Source organism: Branchiostoma lanceolatum, chromosome 17 (assembly GCF_035083965.1).
Source record: "Branchiostoma lanceolatum isolate klBraLanc5 chromosome 17, klBraLanc5.hap2, whole genome shotgun sequence".
Lineage (NCBI taxonomy): Eukaryota > Metazoa > Chordata > Leptocardii > Amphioxiformes > Branchiostomatidae > Branchiostoma > Branchiostoma lanceolatum.
This window is the reverse complement of record NC_089738.1, coordinates 18566877-18583661: the sequence shown is the minus strand read 5'-3', so window position 1 is coordinate 18583661 and position 16785 is coordinate 18566877. Positions and strand designations below refer to the sequence as shown.

At 42.9% G+C, this 16785-nt stretch overlaps 3 protein-coding genes across 5 annotated transcripts in view; all 3 read right to left on the bottom strand.

Annotated features, from left to right (window-relative positions):
* Positions 1 to 14232, bottom strand: part of LOC136422336 (sodium- and chloride-dependent glycine transporter 2-like) — a 31565-nt gene extending 17333 nt beyond the window's left edge. Inside the window, exon 1 of one of the 3 annotated variants that reach the window (XM_066410025.1) lies at positions 14064 to 14232. In XM_066410025.1, the coding sequence (XP_066266122.1) occupies positions 14064 to 14159 (96 nt within the window). In that variant the 5' untranslated portion in view covers positions 14160 to 14232. Of the gene's footprint in view, positions 1 to 1992; positions 2116 to 5149; positions 5297 to 14063 lie in introns of those variants that run through there. The other 2 variants (XM_066410027.1, XM_066410029.1) reach the window with 2 other exon arrangements.
* LOC136423483 (uncharacterized) overlaps positions 1 to 16785 on the bottom strand; it is a 150004-nt gene that overhangs the window by 48657 nt on the left and 84562 nt on the right. The window lies entirely within an intron of this gene.
* The window catches only part of LOC136423484 (uncharacterized), a 72156-nt gene that overhangs the window by 42045 nt on the left and 13326 nt on the right, over positions 1 to 16785 (bottom strand). The window lies entirely within an intron of this gene.

The window sequence follows — 16785 nt, the reverse complement described above, 5'->3', positions numbered from 1 at the left end:
ACTTGTCTGTTTGTGCATGTTTTACATTTTGCATCCTCTAGACCACGTGTAGTCATCTGTGCACTTAGCCCGTATGGGAAGGAATATGCAAAGACTAAAGTTCTTATCAAAGTTAAAGTCACACCGAGAAACGACTCTTATCGACCTTACTGGTCACCGCCTCTGTATTGTTTCTAACTGTGCAAAATAAAGAATGGAATAGACTAGAACGGAATAGAATGAAACAGAATAGAATGGAACAGAATGGAATAGAACGGAATAGAATAGAACAGCATAGAATGGAGCAGAATGGAGCAGAATGGAATAGAACGAAATAGAATGGAATAGAATAGAATAGAATAAATTCTTACTATTGTTCCCACCCATCCTCCTGTTCCTGTATTTACTCTAACCTGGCTGGATGTAACTGACACCATAGCACTAATGTCCATCCAGGGGTTATTGGCCTTCTGACAAGACAAACAGCAAACAGGTAAGGCAGAACAGGTGTCTCGCCTTGCACACCTGCCTGGCACTACCTGGACACACCTGTGTTTGTTAAGTCAAGGAGGTTCTAACTTTCTTGGACAACAGACATGACATGCCCAATCTAGGCATGAGGTACAGGTAGGTTTTCCTTTGAATTGTAACATCAACTCCATAAAAAACTAGGAGGCCCATTATTGAATTTGACCTTCGTTTTCCCAGCCCCTGTTCACCTACCAAATATCGCAAGGATCCATCTACAACTTCCCAAGTTATGCTGGCAACAGGCACACGGACACACCTACAAACAGCACCTGGTAAACAAAATCAGCTGCTGCAGTTCCAAGAAAAAAGGCGCTAGGGGGCCCAAACCTACACGACTTATTCTCACTCCCAATAGCTACGCCGCCAAAAACAGAAGCTTCTTGGCAGAATGGTAAAAACTTTGTTATTGAGGTCTTCTCAAGAATGTTTCATACACCTGGATATCTTCAGAGTGCTTAGCATCTGGACATATACAAAAGTAAGATCACAGTTCATAGTTTATACTCATAGTTCATCCATACCTACACACCCACACTGTGTGACAGACACCCCACCTTCTTCCGCCCATTAAAACAGTGACGAACACGGCATGAATGTTCAACCCGGAGGGCATGCAGGCATGTAATGGGCTTTTCTTACTGACACCACCGCCAGTTGATCATGGAAGTCACAGATTCACAAACAGACAGAGACTTCCCTGGACAGAACTGTTACCAGTTAGTATGAATGCTAGGGATATTCAATTCACTGAGGAAAAGTAAATCTTGACTCATGAAAACCATGAAGTCCAAGGAGGAAAAGTTTGTATCTTAGTACACCCGGAGGGCATGGCAGTTGTAATGTGCTTTTCACAATGACAACAAGGCCATTTGATAATGGTTGTAATACATTTTCTGAGCAAGCATAGAGAGACAGGGCTCTCTTTTAAATCAGTTACTCAGTTAACTGAAGGGACCGCCCTAAAGATTAATGAATAAAAAGATAAAAATAAAACAGGAAGGAACCTTTACCAATTGGATTGATTGTATGGGAATTTTTACTTCACTGAGGAAAAGCGAGTCTTGGGACACAGAAATTTGACGTGCTGGCAAAGCTGAACAGGAAAATCAACATGAAAACAAGTCTGAGGGGGACGCCTCAAGCCTGGTACACACAGTATCAGTGAGAGACACTTTCCATAACTTCTACTTTCATTCAAGCTTTGATCTTCTAGTGAAATGCCACACCATTTTCAAAGAAAGTCCTTGTACTTTCTAAAGATATTAAATCCTGAATGACTCTCTGAAGACTTCAGAGACAAATGTCATGTAAAAACACCCACAAAAATGTAGAAGACAGGCAGCGTAAAATGTGATGCGCCACAAAAAAGGCCATACCATCGGAACCCTACCGACAAAACCAACTAATCTGTAAAAAGTGGCAAAATGTTACATCTCTAACATAAACCCTTAACATTAAATGTTAGATTACGACGCTACCTACCTCTGACTGCGGTACGTCTGCATACGCCATCGTAAAATCAGTCTGAATCCTCTTAGATCCCTCGCACAAATGAAACGCTGACCAAAACACGTCTCGTAGACGCTGACTTAACCACGACTAGCAGTTTAACTGCTTTCATTGCCAAAACTAGGTGGAGTCATAATTAGTCATAATTAAGTCATGACGAGAGCGTCGCTTTGTGTTGTGTTTCTGAGAAGGCTTGTGATCTTAGATAAACTCATCATTAATTATGATAGAAGCTTCTTAGATAATCTTTAACAAAGTTGAATATTCAGGTCTTGTAAGATATTAAAACAGGTGGTTCAATGTGACAGAGGTCGGTGCCCTTGGGTAACCGCCTGACACAGTTTTTACATACCTGAAGTTTAACACAGTAGAAATCCCCACATGTTTTTCTTACTTCTGGAGGAACAAAACAAGTCAAACATTGTCTGAGAAATGTTCCAGTGAGGCACTGAGGATTGAAGGAAAATTCAGTGCTCTTAAGCAAGAATATTACTTTTAATATAATGTCCATGTCTAATGATTCTTGATCAAAAGCATTCATCATACATGTGTTGTCTTGAATTGGTGGATTAGTACCTGAAGAACTGACTGTAATGACAGATTTTCTTCATAGGGGGCCTACATGGGGGGGTCCCGACAACATTTAATGCTAAATTCATTCGTAACGTATAGGGACAGGGATAACAATTTACAGGACATGGAAATAACTTAGCCTACGCCTGATGGTAAAACTGGGGCATGCAAGCTAGCCTCTACCAGGCTCTGCAGATGGCTGGAAAAATAGTACAAATTGGCCAAATAGAGTGAATAGTAAGCTAAGGGATCGGCTACGGAGAGAGTGACAAGAGGCTACGGACAGACCACCTTTATGATTATAAACGTAAAATCTCACCACTGCCAATACAGTCCAATTATCACTGTATCGTGAATAGACTCGTTACTCGTTAATGAGTAAGTTTACGACAGCATTGCCCAATGATGAACTCCACTAATTACCTCCTTTCTGTAGCACAGTTAATCTGAACACTGCTCTTACTCAATCAGCTAAACACAAAAGTTTAGGCCATATTTCAAGAGTTTAATTAGCGCAATGGATTGTGTATAATCTGACCTGATCTTATGTAAGAGAGGTAAATTGTGTATTTCTGCAGCCACATCAAAAAGTTTAATTCATTGCTTCTTGTAAAGAAAAAGGCTTAACAGGAAGAACAAACAATTTGAATAAATTGCCTAGATAACAATACTACATGTTGTAAACATTTCTTTTTTAATATGACTGATGGACATTTTTTTTTCCTGAACCTACAATTTATTGAAGAGTCTCTCTTTATCTCTTTCCAGAGAGCAAACATTAGCACTATGAAAGTATGTCTGAAAGAAATTTGTCGTTTTTTTTCAAGACCACCCCCCCCCCCCACAATTTCATATTATGTAAGTCACAGTAACACGACACCAGCGGCCGCGCGTGGGGTGGATGAACTTTGTCCCTCGACGACTGTAAAAACATGATATCACCATGGTAACTTGAACAGTAACAACAAACAATTCAGCAGATTTTTGGCATTCTGCGATGCCGCCCTTCACCCCACCAAGGATAATGTATCGGTCTAAGCATGGCTGCACAAAATTAAGTTCTGGACAATGCGCTGTCAGCACTTACATTTCCCCCCAAGATATCCACCTCTTAGTCTTGCTCAAAATGTGTCATACAACATTCATATAGGAGAAAGAGTAAGACTCTAATAAACTTGAAGTTTGATGACTTTTAGATACCTAGAAAATTACTTCAAGCTTCACTAAACATGAAGAAAACACCTTGCAATGTTGTTGTTGTTTTTGCATTGTACTTCTTGAACCGAAGTTCTTGTTTTGAGGAAGCTATGCTACTCAAAATCACTGAATTAAGTGTTCTACAGGCAAACTCATCTGTGTCACATTCTGGAAGGTTTCAGCCGTTAAAATAACCCTTAAGCGTCAGTTTTAAGTAGTTGTTGAAATTACGGGTGGGGCCGGGACACTTAAGTACACAACGCGATTTATCCAACGGTTTGGTCTCTGCTACCGACTTTTTGTTGGCTCACCACCAATTCCAGTAGTAAGGCAAACTTTTCCTACACCGGAAAAACAAATTTGCGGAGGGAAAACTGACGTGAGATGCGCCGCAAATGGAAGGAAAAGGCGTAAATAAAAGGTTTGGTCCACCCAGGGCGTGGTGACCCAGAGTATCGTGTTACCGGGTCGGGTTACAACAAAGTAGCAAACCCTCCCGCCATGGCGACACACACACGTTTTCACCACAAACTTCGCGCCAAGCCGGGTCCTGGTTAATGTATAAACTCAGCTCTGATACAGGCACGGAAGAGGAACCTGTTTGTGTTAGATTTACGAGTTCAAAACACCACGTTTTCGGCGTTTGCCCGCGGGCTATGCGCACCTGAAATGCCGGTCAGCACAAATCCGAACACTCTTAGCAGGGCGGGTCAAATCTGTCACAAATTTCACCCTAAAAATGGCTTTCCGCTACTTTTCTGCTTCGTAGCTAAGATTGCGGTGTATTTAGCTGCAACATTTAAGTTCTTACATAGTCAAGACTCTAATCTTTAAGAAACTACGAGTTAAGAAGCCCGGGGAAGCTAGACGGTGCGATATGGCTTCTACCTACCCGTGGACAGGTAAGCTGGTGTTAAAGTAACAGATTTTGTCAGTGCACAAATATGTGGCTTCAGGAAAATACCGCCAACTTTTTCAACCGTTCAGAGAAGCCAGTCTTACCCAGGACTGTGTAGTATTAACGCTATGTTTTAATTTCACGGATTTGATACTAACATTACACAACAAACAGTTTAAACCTGCATGGCTTAAAACAGATTCGTTTCAGTCACACCTGTTTGATTTAAGAGAAACATGGCGGTTTGTAAAGACCACAAAAGCGCTGAAATGTTCCCACAAATTATGCACAATCTGACCCTGAATTATCTATCGTGACTGCGAGCTTCTTTGTTGGCGAAAAATACCACGCATGACCGTGAGAACCAGGTCGCCAAATCATCCGCAATCAACAACATTGAAAACTTTTGTTCCCTCTTAAAACCGGAAAACAACTTGTTTGGGAGCCGCGCTAAAGCCTTACCGGTTCGTTGGTGGCGTTGTAGCTGGCGGCTCCGCCGTCTTGTAGACCAGGGTTGTCCATGTTCGAGCTTTCGCGAAGATCTTGTCTTGACACGACCTTTTCTCAGCGCACCTCTGCAGGTATCTGACGTTATTTACGAATGAAGAGCTCTTTGTTCCAAACAGGTGAAATTTGAGACGGGCGGCTCCACTAAAAGTTGGGAGTTTGGCGTCCGTTTTGAATGATTTACGGCTTCAAAATGTAAACAAAGCTGATAATGTAGGTAAAAGATAGCGGAATTTTCCATGACGTTTAAAATTAGATATTGTGATGGTATTCCTTATGCTGTAACAGTGATTCTTTTGTGAGTTGTCCTGACGCAAAGATTCTATCCCCCCTGATAATTATAACTTGGAACAGTCCACCCATATTTGGCCTGAGGCGGGTGTTCGAGAACCCTTAATCGAGGCGCGAAAACCGTGGCGCGAAAGAGCACGTGATTTACAACAATAAGTACGTTTTGAATAACAAATCGATGTTTCAGTGGTTTAAAGTTTAGAAATGTCGAAATTGCGTGAGTTTTAGGCCTCAAAAATGTTGAAAGATTGACCCCGGCGGCTTACTCTTCGTGGGTGACTGGTCGAGACAAATTGCGCAAATTGTCCTGAAGCAATGCAATTATACCAACAGGTCAACGGTGGGTCGTGAGCACGTTTTACCAAACACACGTTGTCTTTGTTTGTTGGCTTGTTTTCCTTTTTGTACACAGTACCCTCAAATTCAAAGTGTCAACATAACCAGAATGCAGTAAAATGAAGGAAAACGGACGGGAAAACTGGCAATTCTCTTCTTTTTTTTCTGACTCATCTACTTTTAAGAGTACCTAGTCCACACGATCATACGAGTTCTGGCTGGTTTCCGCTTGTCAATCAAAGCTCGGAATCCAAGTTTTAAGACACTATCAACCACCACCTGTATCTAGAAACACGAGGAAATGTCGCAAACTTTCAAATATCTCGGGAAAACTTTACTGAATGCGCATGAAGAGACCCAAATTTTTTAACCGTAAGATTTCAAAAGGTAGGAGTACCCCTGTCAAAGACAGCGTCTTGTTAGAGTAATCTCCAAGCAGATGTAAGGAACTGGGTCAATGTCAGTGTTTTACGCTTATTTTTGCAACATTTAGTGCGTCTTCCTAGTAGTGTAAGGACGAGGCGACAAGTTTTAAAAACTGTACTACCAAAATAGCATACAAATGTTGCAAAAACATTCGTAAAACACTGAGACTGAGCTAGATCCTTTACATCTGCTTGGAGATTGAGACAGGGGGCAGTGGCGACAACTTGCTGACTACGCAACTATAGCCCCAGGTGGGAACGATTCGAGAATGTTGCCGGAAGCCACGAAATTACCTGTTCCATAAATCTTATGACGTCATAACTATGCTAATAGGCGGTTGGCGGATGTGACGAGTTTCAAATGCCATAGATATTATGACGTCACAAGTCGAATTCTTGATGGAATGACAGGACTTTCTTGTGACGTCACAAAGGCCTTGTTGGGTGTTGTTTCAGAGAATGGAGATTTATTTTGGAGAGATAGTGAAGGAAAGACTCCCCTTTCGAACTAGTTTTTTTGTTGGGCTAGGTTGGTGAGATAAAAAAACATGACAAAGTTGTAAAAAACGGAAAAAAAACGCCTAAAACACGTCAAAAACCAGCCGAACCCACTCCTCTGCTTGGAGAGTGCGCCTATCGATTGTACATGGATCAGTGCACTGCCCGTGAGAAACACGTGAACTCGGCGATCGATGGCGGCGTCTGACGCACATGCGGGGCTGTATCGTCTGCGGTATCTTACCAGGCTTTAGGGCACGACTACTGACTAGTACAGGAAATCAATGAAGTACAGGGAAATCACAACTTCCAGTCAAGCCAGGGGCACCATGCGTGTGGCTGCATGGTCTGTACTATCTTTATAACTAGTCTTTATGAGTTATAAATGACTGGCCTGGAAAATTGATGAAGTACAGGGAAATCACAACGTCTAACCGAACTGGTGACAGCACAACTCTCAGGGAAAAGGGTTCAACTCTGTCTTTCAAAAAATCATCTGCCTTGTCGTATCCGACGATGTCGTAGATCACTGTAGCATCTTGGCTTTAGAAGCACGACAGGGAAATCACGAGTTCCAATCAAACGCGAGAGGCAGCTCACGTGATGCTGTATCGTCTGTGGTGGCTCTATGAGCATGCCTGGTTAACAATAATCCGCCGGGTACATAAATCCGCCACTTTGAAAAAAAGTGGGCTTAAGAAATCTCTAGTGCAGCACCCCCAGGTATGCTCAAAAATAAACAAACAAACAAACAAGCAAACAGACAAAATCAAGCTGTCTTGGTAAGGAAAGGTTGCCTTTGATCATATTGTAGACGGTTAGTTCTATCAAAACCGCTCGACAAAGAAATCCGTGCTGCGTATGTCAATGTAACGAACTTCGCACTTCCTCCAAACATCTGCTTGGAGGCCCCCGTAACTCTCCCCGGCTGACAACTTGACACATGTTTGTATGAATGTAGCGATTTGGTTCCTCACACGACTCGTCACACAGGGGACGTGTGGGCATGCGGCGCTACACTCGCTTTGGCGCGCTTGACGTCATCACAACACCGTAAATTCTCTTATCCCTGACACTTGTGTTTAAAAAACAAGACGCAGGCTTTGAAGGCGTGCTTGTTTTCCCTCAGCGCCATCAATTCCCAAGACGTCTCCGTGACATTTGAGAAATCTACAGGACTTAACCGCTGGGTCCCCCCTAAGACTTGACATACGTAAGGATCAAAGGAAGTGGTTTGTTGACGTTATTGGGTTAGACTCTGTTACAAGATGTCACGAAATGTTGGCTTGTAGCCAGGATGGACGGATGATGCAGATATAGAGATGGTGAGGGAGAGAGAGAGAGAGAGAGAGACAGAGACAGAGACAGAGAGAGAGAGAGAGAGAGAAAGAAAGAAAGAAAGAAAGAGGGAGAGAGACAGACAGACAGAGAGAGAACGAGAGACACAGAGAGAAAGAGAGAGAGAGAGGAGAGAGAAAGAAAGAAAAAGAGAAAGAGAGAGGGGGAAAGAGAAAGAGGCGGAAAGAGAAATCTAGGCAATAATTGATAGTGACATGCTAGGACACTTTCTTGAGCAGTTAACATGTACCTGCGTCAATACGCATCTGAGTAGGCTTGATCTCTTCTCTCTTACTCCTCGGGAAATCCCCTTAACTCTTCAATAAAAATGCGCCATTTGTTTCAGAAACACACCGTACGAATGATGATGGTGAGAGACTCAGATTGCACGACGATGTCCTCCTTAACTTAAGAGCTTGTCTCTACTACGTCAATACAACCATAGTGCACTTCTAAGCAGACTTTCCTGCAACTCTTTGGTGAATTACAGGCATTTTGGTTCAGTGGAAGTGCATAAATTTTTACCAACTATCACAGGTGGAAATAACGGCATAGAGAGAGCTCTTCCGGTGCTGTATTATTGGCCCTGCAATATCTAAAGTAGACCGATTCAAATCGTTAATTCAGTCACGCAAAATGCATATAACGTTAGCTAGAGCTAGCTTAGAGTTATGGTACTCGTCTTGAAAACTCTCTAGTAAAGTATAAGCTTTCGCCATGGTTCCGCGGACGTGCGTCACTTTTTCCACAAACTATCCCAAGCGAACATAAGGACATCTAGTGAGCTCGCACTGCGCTGTTATCTGCCCAGAGCGCACGGTGAATATCATCTAAAGCAGAGTTAGTAGTGATTGAAAGCATTGCGTCAGTGAAATGGACCCGGGCGTATTTCCTGTTCAACTCGTGGCGATCTAATGCCTGTTATGTTGACGGTGCTTGCGTCAATGCAAAACGCCGGAGGAATCGTGGTCTGCAACTTGAAGTAGGCTTTAGATTATGGTGATTTCAAGTCTTGCGTCAGTGCAAATTGCAGCTAGCAGAGGAAGTATCACGCACTGAAACCTGAAGTCAGGCAATAGGCTGGAAACGTAGAATACACTTCAGGGAGGAAAGTCTGTAAGTTGACTTTAAGTAGAAGCTGGCGTCAATGCAAAATACTTTTTTCTCTTGAAGCTGTATTAGAAGATACGCACAGTGAATCATGATCATTTGAGGACAGTGCGTCAGCTCAAAATGCAGCTTGCGGTACTGGCGACGTGTAGAATGTTCATTTCGCTAAGCAAAAAATAGAAGATGATTCCAAGGGATTCAAAGTTAGATTCAAAGTGACCCCCTGTACATAAGGACCAGCACCCCCTGTACATAAGGACCAGCACCCCCTGTACATAAGGACCAGCGGATCAATTTGACCACATCCCATTGACACAAGCATTGCGAATCCTGCCTATAATATAGTGACTTCCTATCCACATAGACCAGATTTTATGAGCGGTATTCTCCGGCAGGTTTGACTGTATTACGTCAATGCCAACTGCAGCGGAGATGTCAAAACGGTCATAAAGGCTCGTCCTAGTGATTCTAAGACGTTACGAATTAAAGATATCTCAGGAAGTAGGAACAAGGAAGAAGGAAATGTGTGGGGTGTTGCGATCTTTAACAGTTGGCAGATGTATTGCCAAAATAGTTTGGAGGAAATAGAGGCGAAAATGTCAAGACGGCTATCAAGACTCTTTCTAATTGTAAGACGTTACGAGTTAAAGATTAGCAAGGAAGAAGGAACAATGAAAGTTGTTGTGATCTAATAGTCATGATAGTTGGCAGACGTTGTCAGCAAGGGAAATGTGACAGGAGGAGAAACCTGGCACGGACCTTTTGAAGGAGGTGTAAGACAGAGAGCTTTGACTCAGCAAAACATCGGCTTTAAATTCATCTGGAAATACATCTCTCTCTTGCTGGTGCGATCAAACAATGGGTTGGCAGACGTTGTCAGGAAATGTTAACGGAGGAGAAACCTGGCACGGATGTTGCTGAAGAGGAGGGAGACAGAGGGCTTTGACTCAGCAAAACATCGGGCTTAAAATTCATTTCGACATCTTTTCGTTGTGATCTTCAATAGCTATAGCTTGCAATTGGAAAACTTCATATCGAGAAAATGTAGCGGAAGGGGGACCTGACACGGATGTTGTGAAGGAGGAGGAGGGAGATAAAGAACAGTGACTCAGCAAAACGATCCATCTGGTATTTGTAATACATCTCGTACTACAGTGACAGTGTTGTGATCTTCAATAGCTTGGCAGACGTCATACCAGGAAAATGTAGCGGAAGGGCAACCCTGCCACGGATGTTGTGGAGGAAGTAGAGAACTGACTCAGCAAGCCTTTACCTAATCTCCAAGCAAATGTTTAGATGGGTGAGTGTCAGAGAAGTCCGGTTGGCAGAAAACGTTAATCTCTCACCCCAACATCTGCTTGGAGATCAAACTTTATGAATTCTCCATAACGACTTGAGAAAACTCAAGAGTGGATAGAGCCTCGTCTAGCCTACAAATAAAGGATGACGGATATCTATTAACACATTTGTTTTTTACGTTATCCGGTTTCAAAATGTGAACATCCAACGAACTGATCTGAAGCTGATTAACACCCATAACATCTTTCACGTCATAGATTCTGGACGGATCCATAGTGATAGAGCACAAGTTTGAAATCTTTCGTCTTTACCCATTTCTGAGAAATACGCTCAGAACACTCTCAGGAATTCTCATCATGGACCTCCAACCCATCGATCTCCCCTTGTCGCAGCCACACCTCGCGTTATCCTCCTCCTCCATCTCCCGTCATGTGATGCTGAGGAGCACGGAGACAGTTGCTATGGTTACCCACGTCATAGGTGCGTCATCAGTTAACACGGGGGGCTTCCCGCCTACCGCGTTGTCACGCGCGCTCGAACGTGACCTTGCAATGACATTGACTTTGATTCCGGGCTGCAGATTAACCTATCGGTACTCATACTGCAGACGGTGTGCTTGGACTACAAATTGGCCGAAGTGACTTTGATTTTCTGAAACTGAAGCCGAATTTTAAGCCACTAAAAAGTATCGTCGACCCCGGTCCTTTACGCGTCATTGCCACAAAATGCACGGTGTGCCTACACGAACAAGGTAATCAGAGATGACGAACTTCACCCCCTTACATGTACATGTGATGCTTTGTGACTTTTCAGTCCCACAGACGGAAATGGCACTACTTTCTAATAGTTTCTATTATGAATTGAAGGAGCTTAGATATACAGACTGACAAAAACAATTCTTCTCTTCCTAGGGTGAATTAATGAATTGATACGTGATTCCGGCTACATTGATGAGCATTTCTTGATACTTCTGCACATCTTTGGTGATAAACAATCATATCTGGAAGGATGTCAGTAATCCCCAAACCATTCCGCCAACAGCAACGACATGAAAAGACTGATTTCATATTTCACTGCACGCACTCCCTCATTTTTCAATCATAAACACAGCATTGTAACTGCTACTTGTCAATGCAGCGCACAGTTACATGTCTGAATGACTGGTAGGATCCACGGCAGAACGCAGTGAACAAGCTAATTAACATGCAATCCTTTTGGGGTGGCTGGATATTGTTCGGCCCATGGATGCTGTCCCGTAGGATCTGCTTGGAGATTAGACAGGTGCAGCGTAGGTTTAGACAGCTTCACTGCCGAATTGTGATTCCTCATGTATTGATTTAGTTTGATACACAGCAGCAGGGAATAATGCAGTGTCCTAACTGATAACGGATTAAAGTGATGTATCTTGCTAGCTCAAAATCGTCAATCGAGAAAGAGAGCGACTGCTTAGCGTAATTAGAACAACGTCAACAGAGGGGCATCATTGGGAAGAGTAAGATACATTATAAAAAGGAAATAAACAACTGAGGTCAGACATGTCTGCTACCATTCGAGTCAGAAAAACTGCAACACTTTACATGTACACGTTTTCCCATCTAGCTAGGTTACTTAAGGCCATTGAAAAGGGAGCTATGGAACGATGGAAAGATACAATATTGATTGCATGGTGATTATCAATTTATCGATTCTCCAAGTATTAGAGCCTGAAATACTACTGATTGCCATATACTGATTCCCTACTTCTGTATATGGCGTCAATATTTGACCCAGAAATGCTGCAACACACTTCACACATATATACCCACGGCCTTTTGGACTGCTTTCGCTATCTATGATACATCGGAAAAGACGCTATCTCATGATGGAAAGATACATCCCTAATTCAGTATGGTGCTCTGTCTATAGGCATTTGTATTTGACCCAGAAACCCACAATTCACACAAACCCACGTCCGTTCGGACCGCTATTTCATGAAGGAAAGATACATCCCTGATTCAATATGGGGCTCCGTATATAGGCATTTGTATTTGACCCAGAAATGCTACAACACGCTTCACACATACCCATGTCCATCTCATCATCGGATGGAAAGATACAACGTGAACTGTCATATGCATAATGATTCCCTAATTCTAACTCTGTATGGGGTCTGTATCTACCTTGATTTAGTCCATGCTACAATACTTCACACGTAGCTACGCTCGGACCGCTTTTGTCATCTAGGTTATATCGACAAGGACGCTCATGATCGCGTGATGGAAAGATACACTATTGACCGTGCCGTCTGGTGACATGGCCTGGGATAAGCGTGAACAAACTGAGAAATACTTCCGACTGACTCACGAGGGCTCTGTACATAGTAGTGTGTCAGAACTGGTGTTCGTGTCAACATACCGCGATATATATTCCGTGTCAAGCCTTTTATAGATTAGATCTTTATCTGCTGCATGACAGAATGTATATAAATGTCTATATCTATACACGACAACCTTGAATGTATAGAAAGACTCTTTGTACATAACCAAGGGATTCATTCAACCGACGTTTCGGTGACCGTCTGGATCTGTCACCTTCCTCAGGGCAATTCTGACTGGTTCAGTTTGCACAAAATATCGTTGGTTGTGTTGTCTTTTTATTCAGTGACTCACCAACCTGATGAAACTATTCACGGATGTGCGAAAGAATAATTCTGATAGTGGATATTATTGCAGGGCGCATTCTTATGAAAACAAGGACGTAATGTATCGAACGTCCTTGATCAAAACAAACGTACACGACAGTATCGGTTCGAATCCGTGAACGCATGGACACGCAATGAAGCGTCGGAGCGCAGCCGCATGTAAGAACCAGTGATAATTTGGTCTCCGAGGCGTCTTAAAACAGCGCATACCGTCCTTAAGATAAACCTTATTTGGATAAGGTACACTTGGCAGAAGTGACAGCGAGTTTTAAGCATGCCCTAGAAGCTTTGATAAGGGCTGTCTGTCTGAATTTGAGGAGTGCCCAAAACAAAACATCATTTCACGTGTTCTGGACGGAATAATACGAGGAAATCAAAACAAAGCCGGCGTGGACCTTTGTTTTTGTTTTGAAATGATTCAAACAAAGCCTTTACTCCATAAGACTTGATTTCCTTCTATAATTCTCAGAATTATTAGAGATTTCTCTTATTCTTATGCCGATCTATATCATCTTTAATGATCTTACTTGCCCAACCCATCGCCTTAGGATATGCACTTAAAACCACTCGAGCGTTCAGAATTCCATTCAGAAATATTGGGAGGGAAGCCATCAACATATCAAAAGCGTTACGATGTTCTCGTTTCCCCAAATTTGCCCTGTAGAATATCTCAGTCTGGGCTAAATCGCTTCACAGTTCATGTTATGCAGGTGGAATACGCCTCTAGACTGAAGTATTTATTTTGTCTACGTATCATAATGTATTACTGAACACAATGTGATGGAATGACTCACTAGCGCACTGCCACGCCTTGGGACAAATAATCACACAAAAAGCCTACATCCTAAAGACACAAGTACAAGAAATTCTGTAGTCTTGTTGTTTTACTTACTGTTTGTGGAGGGCCGTTCGGTAGAGGTTGTTTCTCAGGGTCTGTGGTCATGTTGCCCATCGGGATGGACGTTGTCATGGTTGTTGTGGTCACCATCTTTGGTACTGTCTTCTGAGACGTCTGGAGAAAAATAAGTCTTAGACGCCGTTTTCCTCGGAATGAGAAGTGTCTGGAGTCGTCTGCGAGACGGTTGATCGAAGAAGTCTTAAGTCAACGCGGCTGTGTTTTCTTGGCCGTGGACTTGGCTGGTTTTGCTTTCGTCTACGTCCGGCGCGAATGTGGAACGAGTTAGAGTCAGTACAGTCCCGTAGAGATGAACCTACAGGCACTTTATAGTACAATTTGGTACAAAAATTGTCTGTTTTGAAACGTTATGGTTGTTGTATCCTTGTTGTAGCGCGCCCGACTGTGTTGTACGTAGCCGCGGCGCGTGTTTTTATATATCAGGATGTGGGTTGAAAGTCCACGCCTAGAGTTTCCGCTTTAGAACCCAGAAACGATTCAGGAAATGCCAGTCAAGACGCCGGGGAAATATTTCTTCCTCCTCAAAATGTGCAGTGTCTGAGTTTGTTTCCCTCGCTTCTTGGATGTGGCCCGACTCTAGTTTCGCGTCCAGGAAGAGTCTATTTTAGTAACCTTCTCTCTCTTTCTGTGCAATGAGATAATCTTGACCGCGTTTCTTAGATAGCGCAAGGTGCTTCTTACACACCGACAAGTCTTTTGGGGGTTTCTCTTTTCCTCTTGTTCCTCTTGAGTGTCTGTAGAGTAGCTGCTTGGGGGCGTTGAAAGCTTGGACGTCGGTTGAATCTTCTTCTGTGTGCGGGAAATTTTCTGCCGGGCGTTGGTTCGGACGGCGTTTATATACCTCGCACTGACGCAGTCACGAGATGGTTACGCACGCATTTATTTCCCGCGTAAAAAAAAGGAACGTACGTTCTGGCGGCATGCCAGGCGTGCCGAGATGACTAGATAACCGCGTCGTCCAGGAAGTAGAAGTTGGGGGAGAATCGTTCGTTGCTCACCTCGGGGAGGGGTAAATGGAAATTATACTGCTACTGTTAAGTACTCTCCAAGCAGAGGTTCATGGGCAGAGCGTCACCGTTTTATCATATTTTATGTGGGACCAGCGAATAAAAAAAAGGTATATGGTAAAACGGTGACGCTCTGCCCCATGAACCTCTGCTTGGAGAGTAACTGCTAACAGCAGTCCTTTACAGTGGCCACTTGAGGAAATCGTCACAGTGGACAGGTGACTGCTGCAGGGATTCTTAATGTTTGTGTAGCTGGGGAAATCATATAAGGGACCACCAAATAGTGGCCATAATGTCCAGGTAGTCTCTTATTAGTGGGCACTGTTACTATATTGTTATTCTATTTGAACACATAGAACTAAGACCTGGGTAAATTTCATTTTCATATTTCAAATTTTGCTTTTTAGATTTCTATACACGACTATAGAGCTAATTACAATTTGTTAATGGCTTCTTATTTCTGCTACAACATGCCATCTGCGACATGTACAGTGATAACAGTTATCCATGTGACAGTGTGACACTGACAGTCATCTTTATATGATTTTATAACATATAAAAGCTCAATATTTATATTGATGGGTTTACATGAAAAGAAAAGACTGTTATAATCTTCTTTATATCAAATTTCTTGTTGGAAGTTTGTGTTTACATTTAGCATAATGAACCCTCCCTACTACAACCCTCCGCTTTCTCAGACGGTACCCAAACATACCGGAGTATGAATGGGATCATAGCTGTCAATCAACACAAATATGGGCAGGGTAACGTCTCAGATTACAGCTTGGTCACCGCTGATTGGACGATTATTTTAAGGGCCCGATGAGTGTCCAGGAATGTGTTCCATATAAGGTCATTGTACACAACATCACATGTTGCTTGCCATGTGGTTTGCGCGCGAAATTGACGGTTATAGCGTTACTCTACTTGGAGTGATTCAGACAGAAATGTCAGCAGAGATGGGGTGGAGTCATGTTCCCAAAATAGAATCATAACGTTTGTTTTGAGTGGAGTCTCACACCAACGCCGTGAGTTAGCTTTGGCATGCACTTGGCTTTGGCAAAGTTCCTGGGATTGTTGTACCCTATCTCTAACAGACATTTCTTGAGGCGGGATAAACATGGGAACTTTTCCAAATTCGGCCGCATTTAGAAAATCGTTAGCCAGTTTTATCTAACGGACCTAGTTGGCCTGCTAACTTAGGCTCCTATGGCAAAGTCTTCGCCCTATTTTGGTCAATTTCCACCGGTATGTTGCTTATTCGACCCCTCAAGGCTGCAAGGTCCCTTAGACACACCCTCCGCAAAGATATCATATCCCTAACCCACCCAAGCGTTCTTCATACAAATGCATGTCGTTCCGTTGGAGATGTGGGCTTTTTTTTCCCGTTCTCTTTCCCATTTTCTTTCTTTTTTCCTTTCTTTTTAGATTTCTTTCTTAATTTCATTCTTTTTTTAATCTCTTTATTTTCTTGCTTCTGTAATTTCCTTTCTTAATTTCTTTCATTCTTCCTTTTTATTCGTTCTTTCTCCCCTTCTCTCCATTTCTTTTTATTATTTCAAGGACGGGGCGAGGGAGCCCAGCAATCTAAAACTTACGTAAGATGCTTTCCAATAGTCCAGTGTCAGGTAACACACGTCACGTGGATCATGTGACGTTTCCCCGTGCGTACGTCGCTTTATTACTGAGCC